This window comes from Octopus bimaculoides, chromosome 8 (assembly GCF_001194135.2).
Source record: "Octopus bimaculoides isolate UCB-OBI-ISO-001 chromosome 8, ASM119413v2, whole genome shotgun sequence".
Taxonomy (NCBI): Eukaryota; Metazoa; Mollusca; class Cephalopoda; order Octopoda; family Octopodidae; genus Octopus; species Octopus bimaculoides.
The window spans coordinates 8,961,589-8,970,002 of record NC_068988.1 but is presented as its reverse complement, the minus strand read 5'-3'; the positions used below and the strand labels follow the sequence as shown (position 1 = coordinate 8,970,002).

Genomic DNA, 8,414 nt, shown 5'->3' with positions numbered 1-8,414 from the left:
GTGTGTTTATGTCTCCGTAACTTAACGGTTCGGCTAAAGAGACCGATAGAATAAGTTCTAGGCTTACAAAAAATAAGTCCTGGGGGTCGATTAGCTCGACTAAAAGACGGTGCTCCAGCATGGCCACAGTCAAATGACTGAAACAAGTAAAAGAGAGAGAAGCATGAAGCATGTCAGAGCAACCTTTTTTTTTTTTTATGTTGTAGTCATTGCTTCAGTTACTCTTGTAATTGTTGGCCTGTTGCCTGTTAAGCTTGCTTCCCCCAGGTTTTTGGTTGATTAGTGGATGATCAGATCAGTGTATATTCATCAGTTTTCCCCCTTCCCCCCGCCCCTTTTTTCTTTTAGGGTCACTTGATGCTAACCCATCCCTTTTCAGGCACCTTTCTGCCTTTCATGGCCACTTCCATATCTGAAAGCTTGACTGCATTTACACTTGATAACTTCAACATTTAAACAATACTACTTCACATTCTCTTTGTTTCTTCTTCCTCTAATTAAGAAGCAAATTTCAACTAATTAAAAAACCTAGTACATAACCCTTTAAATTAATTATCTAAATTTGTGTTATTAATCTATTTAAATTATTTCCCTTAGCTCCTTATTTGTCCTTTGTGCTGTTAACATAACCTTAAGGTCTTGGTACTATAATAGCAAGTCCTTTTGTTGTAGTTGTTGTTGCTCTCAACTTTTTGTTTGTGTTTTAAAAAAATAGAACAAAATATGAGAAAATATTAGCAATTATGTCCTTATTGTTGTTTTTGCCCCAGGTCTGTGAATGAACAAAAGCCTCTTAGCAATGACCATTCCATCTGTTTATTTGGAACATAATGTGTTTCTGATTACGTTATCCAATGTCTGATATCTGAGAAAGAATTAGCTACTAAATCTTGTAGGTCAATCTACTATATACATATGCATGCATGCATGCACACAGAAGCCTATAAACAAAAAGCTTCCAGCGATGGCCACCCCATCTGTTTATTCAGAACATAGTGTATTAAGGGCATGTTGTTCAATGTGTCCTTCCTTGTTTTCAAATCATTCGTGCGATTCTGAAAAAGAATTGTTGCAGGTTATGCTATTATGTAGACACACATACCCACACATAACAAAAGCCTATAAACAAAAGATTTCCAGCCACGACCATCTTGCCTGTTTATTTATTTATTGGGGAACAAAATGTATCTTGGATTATATTATACAAGGAACGATTCTGGGAATTGGCTGCTACTTTTACTAGGTCAAACAACTATCTAAATCCAGACTCCAGTCACATGGGCACTCCCTCATACCTACCCTCAAGTGCTCCCTCATCTCTCACTCACACTCTTGCTCATTGGCTCATAACCAACCCTATTCTATGCTTTGCTTCCATCACTCCTTCCCAAAAATTATTCAGAAATTAATGGTAAGGAGAGGAAACCAGGCAGTAATAGCAAGCAATATCTTGGCTATTCTCTCAACTATTTGGTTCCAACATATGTTATTCTGTAGGTTAACCAAGAAAGGAAACCTTTATTACTATTGATGCCAGCTAAGCACCTCCTTAACTGCCAAAATGTCTGCTAATATTTAGGTCATATCAGTGTAACGAGTAAATATAGTTTTCAGTTTTCGTATATGTTTTTCTTCACAACAGCTGTTTGTTTTGAGTTTTATACCAGGGGAGAGAGATGGAGAGACAAAACCCTTATCCTCTGCAACTTAACTTTTTCATTATTTCTCTTTGTTGCCGTTGATAATTTGTATTTATCATAATCATCATTGTTATTATAATCATTGTTGCTGGCAGAATTGTTAGCACGCCTGGCGAAATGCTTGTTTAGTGGCATTTTGCCCGTCACTACATTCTGAGTTCAAATTCCACAGAGGTCGACTTTGACTTTCATCCTTTTGGGGGTCAATAAATTAAGTACCAGTTGAACATTGGGGCCAATGTAATTGACTCATCCCCTCCTCCAAAATGGCTGCCTTGTTGCAAAATTTGAACTATTATCATTATTATTATTATTGTTATTATTATTAGTAGTAGTAGTTGTAGTAGTAGTAGTAGTAGTAGTAGTAGTATTTAAGATGGTGAGCTGGCAGAATCATTACTGCACAGCACAGAATGCCTAACAGTCTTTCTTCTGTCTTTACATTGTGAGTTCAAATCCCGCCAAGGTAGACTTTGCCTTTCATCCTTTCAGGATCGATAAGACAAGTACCATTTCAGCACTAAGGTTGATGTAATCAGCTAATCCCTTCCCCAAACTTGCTGGCTTTCTCCCAAGATTTGAAACCACCATCATCATCGTCATCATCATCGTCATCATCATCGTCATCATCATCGTCATCATCATCGTCATCATCATCGTCATCATCATCATCATTATTATCATTTAAGGCGGCAAGCTGGTGGAATCGTTACCACACTGGACAAACTGCTTACCAGTATTTTGTCCATCTGAGTTCAAATCTCACCAAGGTGATCTTTGCCTTTCAGGGTCAATAAAACAAGTACCAGTAAAATACTGGAGTCCCAATATAGCTGACTTCCTCCTCTCCTGAAAAGCAAAAATATTGCTGGCTTTATGCCAAAATTTGAAACCGTTGTTGTTGTAATTATTATTATTACTCTTTTACTTGTTTCAGTCATTTTCACTGCGGCCATGCTGGAGTACCGCCTTTAGTCGAGCAAATCGACCCCAGGACTTATTCTTTGTAAGCTTAGTACTTACTCTATCGGTCTCTTTTTGCCGAACCGCTAAGTTACGGGGACATAAACACACCACCATCGGTTGTCAAGCGATGGTGGGGGGACAAACATTTACACACACATACACATATATATATATATATATATATATATATATATACATATATACGACGGGCTTCTTTCAATTTCCATTTACCAAAGCCACTTAGAAGGCTTTGGTCAGCCCGAGGCTATAGTAGAAGACACTTGCCCAAGGTGCGACGCAGTGGGACTGAACCCGGAACCATGTGGTTGGGAAGCAAGCTACTTACCACACAACCACTCCTGTATTTATACATATATATATATATATACATATTTACACACACACACACACATATATAATACTTACATACACACCTTCGCATAGATAGATTTACCTTTGAACTCCCCAAAAACAACTTTGCTTCATTTCCTGTTATTTTTACATCACATATTTGGTGATGTTATTATAAAAAGATCACATTTTGAGGGTTTCACAGTCTTTGGAATGGTGGAATCCTGAAGAAACATGTTGATTCTTTCTTTTCATGAAATGAAGTTTTAATCTTATTATTTTATTATTTTTCGCTTTTATTTTCTTTTTGTTATGTTCTGTTTTTTCTTGAAGTCTTTGGGGAACACTTATTGTAGGTGGAGAATAGAACGGAAGTGTTTTATATACAAATATATTTGCGTGTTTTTTTTGTTTTTTTTTTGTTTTTTGGTTTTTACTGTATTTTACGATGTCAGTGAAGTGTGTTGTGTCAGAAAGTACATTTATTATATTAAACTGCGGAACATGTAACGATATCTTAGCTCACTGCTTACGCACACATTCGTCCTTTGCACAGACACAATGCCCCTCATATACACACACACACACACACACACACCCTTGTCTCTCACCCCAGCAGGAAGGAAACCTGTCTGTATACATCAAGGCCTATGTTTGAAACAAGTTTGGGGTTAAAAATTGTGGACAGTCGGGGGGGTGGAGGGAGCTGAGATTGAAGGTAAAATGACAAACAAGTTGCTACTGTAAACTTGTTTGGGCTCTTCGTCTGAAACGAACAGGGCTGGTGTAGAGGGGACACAGTGCATGTGTGTGTGTGTGTGTGTCTGTGTGTTCTTACAACCACCCCCTTCTCTACAATTACGACTATCACCACCACTACCGCCACAACCACTACAATCATCATTGACCTTTTTGCCATCATCACAATAGTCCCTTTAACCCTAGGCTGAGCAAAACCTCGTGAGTGTATCTGGCAAGCAAAAACTGAGCAAGTCCATCATGCTTTTATTCTTTCACTTGTTTCAGTCATTTGATTGTGGCCATGCTGGAGCACTGCTTTTAGTTGAACAAATCAACCCCAGGACTATTCTTTGTAAGCTCAATACTTGTTCCATTGGTCTCTTTTACCAAATCTCTAATTTACGGGGATGTAAACACACCAACATTGGTTCTCAAGCGATGGTGGGGGATTTTATTGCTCAGCATACTGGCAAGTTATTACCTCCCTTTTTTCCTTGTAAAGGTTGGTGACAGGAAGAGCATCTGACCAAAGGAAATCTGACTAATGCAAGCATGATATCTATTAGTTTCAAATTTGAGCACAAAGCCTGCAATCTCATGGAAAGGAAATTCAGGACATAAAAACAGCCAAAATGCCGCTAAGCATTTTGCTCTGGCTTTGTGAATGATTCTACCAGCTTAAACATGATAAATATTAAAATGATGATGATTAGGACATTTTGTGCTTTTGTAGCTGTTGCAAGAATTCTTGGTCTGCATTCGTTGACTGTCTATAGTCTTAGACTGATATCGTGTAAGAAACTATAAGGAGATAAAAAAAAACTTGGCAAAATTATATATATAAAAAAAAAAGAGGAAATCATGTAATTTTGTCTTCAGAAAAGGTATCAACAAAAATTCTACACAAACTAGTTCCAGTCTTTTAGTCTCATAATGATATCTCTAAGTTCTCTAAAATAGAAATATTAACATTATTTTCTCTGATTGCAAACTATGTAATTTGGAAATGGTACAAGTCTGGCATTCTGAGACAGACAAAATCTAAAATATTAATGAGGTCTTGTATAAGTTATTGATCACTTCCTAATCCATCAGCAGTGAAGGAAAACCAATTTTTGGTAATGATTTTTGAAGATGGTATTCATTAGGTTTTTGAGATGAACTTCATTTTCTTGAGGTTCAAGAAAAAAGGATTCTTCATCTGACCACATGGAAGGATTCGATCTAAGAACTTGATCTGGGAACTGCATATTCTTTCATTTCTCTGATTTGTTTTGGTATCAATACCTTCCATTCTGACCAAAAGATACAGATAGAAATATTGAAATTGAGAAAATGAATTGTTTGATAATAAAACCAGCTTCTTGAGTAGAAAGACCATTTAAAAGGCTGGAATTTTCTTACCACACAGCCACGATATTTGAACAAGGTGCTGCATGATGGAACTGAACCTGAAATCGTATGATTGGGAAGTGAACTTGTTAACCACACGGCCCAAATATTTTACGTATTTTGTGTCCACACTGGCCAGATCTGACCCCTCTCTAACCCTACCCTATAATGTCATTCTTAAAATAAACAATCACATCATTGAAATCTCAAAGCTATGAGATAATGCATGATTAATTCAAAGCAATTCGACGTGGCTGTGTGGGAAGAAACTTGCTTCTCAACCACAAGGTTCCGGGTTCAGTCCCACAGTGTGGCACCTTGGTCAAGTGTCTTCTACTATAGCCTCGAGCTGAACAAAGCCTTGTGAGTGGATATATATATATATATATGTATATATGTGTGTGTGTGTATTTGTGTGCCTGCGTTTATCCCCCTACCATCGCTTGACATCCAATTTTGGTGTGTTTATGTCCCTGTAAACCTAGCGGTTCAGCAAAAGAAACCAATAGAATAAGCACTAGGCTTACAGAGAATAAGTCCTGGAGTTGATTTGTTCGACTAAAGGCGGTGCTCCAGCATGACTGAAACATGTAAAAGAATAAAAGAAAGAGAGAACCAAGCATTACATTTGGCAGAACACACTGAATGCTAAAAGAGACAGGAAGCGTTTATCTCTTGTCATAAAATGGATGTTTTAATTATCTTTTTATTAAAAAAATGTAATTTTACAATTTGACATTTAATATTACTTACCAAAAATTACTATAATTCTGAAGAACTTTGGCATTTAAACCGGCCATATCCAGCCTAAAAAATATTCTACCTGTTTTACATTCAAATTGACTGGATCTGGCCTCTTACATTAATCCTACAATGCCATGCTAAAAATAAACAATAACACCATCAAAATCTCAAAGCTCCAAGATAATGCATGAGTTATTTAAATCAACATCATCATAATCATCATCATCGTTTAACGTCGGTTTTCCATGCTGGCATGGGTTGGACGGTTCAACTGAGGTCTGGGAAGCCAGAAGGCTGCACCAGGCCCCAATCTGATCTGGCAGAGTTTCTACAACTGGATGCCCTTCCAAACGCCAACCACTCCAAGAGTGTAGTGGGTGCTTTTTATGTGCCACTGGCACAGGGGCCGAAGGAGCTGGCATCAACCGCGATTGGATCGTGCTTTTTACATGCCACGGAAGCTAGTGAAAACGACACTAGCATCAGCCACATTCGGATGGTGCTTTTTACATGCTACCAGCACAGGGCTCACAACTACAATTTCCATTTGATTTGATTTTGATATTGCTGTTAATGTTGATGTTGATGTACTTGACTCACTTGGTCTCAGGAATAAATAAGCGTTACACTTGACAAAATAATCTGAATACTAAAGATTTAAGGAATTTTAATTTTCGTTTCTATTTCCTTGTTGTTACAGATTCTGGTGACCTGCAAAGAAACTGGATCTGCACCGGAGAATCAAAAAGTTTCAGTTCAATCCCCATTGGTGCCCAACAATAAAATGTTGATCAGTGACCAGGAGCCAGTGTCTTCCATCAGTCTCAAAGACCAAGCCACCCAGCTTCTTTTGTCATTGCTCAATATCCATGGAGTTTACCGCAATATAACCAGTTCCATCTGCGTTGACTTCAATGTCTCGCAGTCTCCTACACACTGTTGGAATGGATCCCATGTTGCACAGTAAGTGAATTCTTCTACTTTTCTTGTGATTTTCATCTTTTTTTTTTTTTTTTCTGGTCAATATAAAAATCCTCACTCAGGAACAAAAAAAAAATTAACCAACCTGGGTGGAGGTATTAACAAGTGTGTGGAAAACAAATATGAAAAAAAAATGCATGTTGACGACCTTGGGGGTGGTGGGTGTTGACTTTTGAAAAATTTACAAGATCTGATTTTTCTGTCATAAATTTGGGAATATGGCGTAGTGGTTGAGAGCGCGGGCTGTTAACCCCGAGATTCCGAGTTCGATTTCAGGCAGTGACCTGGATAATATAATAATAATAATAATAATAATAATAATAATACTGATCATCATCATCATCATCATCATCGTTTAACGTCCGCTTTCCATGCTAGCATGGGTTGGACGATTTGACTGAGGACTGGTGAAACCGGATGGCAACACCAGGCTCCAGTCTGATTTGGCAGAGTTTCTACAGCTGGATGTCCTTCCTAACGCCAACCACTCAGAGAGTGTAGTGAGTGCTTTTACGTGAATAATAATAATATCGAAAAATACCTTAGGAATGAGAACCGAGGTTCAAAATTTCCCCAAGACACCTGATGAAGGCTGGAGGGTATATCAGCTGAAAAAGTCCCCTCCCCACCCCAGGGTCGTCAGCGTGCATTTTCTTTCATATCTAAAATTAAGCATATTTTATCTCTAGGTTTAAATCTAGGGATTAAAAAATAAGAAAGTTGATAAAGTTATTAAAACCCAAGACATCTCTGAAGAGAGAGAGCTCAAGTCATAGATGAGATTGGGATTTGTGATGAAACAACTTTGACAAACAAGCAATCGATTGATTGTTTAACCAGCACATCGAACAAATGATTAGTTAAAAAGAAGTGCTATTGAACCAGTGTGTGTGTTTATTATTACTATTGGCATAATGACCCTCCCAAAACACACCATTTGAGTCAGTATCACATGAACCTGCATCTTGTGGTCAGTCAGTCCTGAAATGCGCAATATCACAAGAATCTTACTAACCTTCTTCCCATACAACATGAAGGAAATATATAAAAAAAAAAGAAAAATATTGAAATCCCCTTCCATCATTCTTTTCTGTTTTGTAATCAAATCATTACAGGGTTGCTCTTTGGGCTTATAGAATTTTCAACCAGGATGCTTAGAATTAAACAAAGCTTACCATTCCATTAAAATTCTACAAAGGATGCTTTAAAATGTCTTTAACAATTAGATTTCAACCAAAAATTCTGATTGGATGATCCTGTTTTTATTATTCCTGCATAATGTGTGTGTGTGTGTGTGTAATTGTATTCGCGTTTGTGTGTCCCTGTGTTTGTGTGCATATGTTTGTATATGTAAGTGTACCTCTGTGTGTGTGTGTGTCTATGTATGTATGTGCATATGAGCTGGTATATCCCTGTATGTCTATGTGGGTACACATTTCTTGTGTGAGCGTACTTGTGTATCCCTGTGCATGTGTGAGTGTTCCTCTGTGTCTGTGTGTGTGTGTTTTATATATATATATATATATATATATATATATA

General features: G+C 37.5%; 1 protein-coding gene across 1 annotated transcript in view; it reads left to right on the top strand.

Annotated features, from left to right (window-relative positions):
• The window catches only part of LOC106872474 (glypican-3), a 363,469-nt gene that overhangs the window by 262,624 nt on the left and 92,431 nt on the right, over positions 1 to 8,414 (top strand). Inside the window, exon 4 of the mRNA XM_014919487.2 lies at positions 6,595 to 6,857. Within this exon, the coding sequence (XP_014774973.1) occupies positions 6,595 to 6,857 (263 nt within the window). The remainder of the gene's footprint in view (positions 1 to 6,594; positions 6,858 to 8,414) is intronic.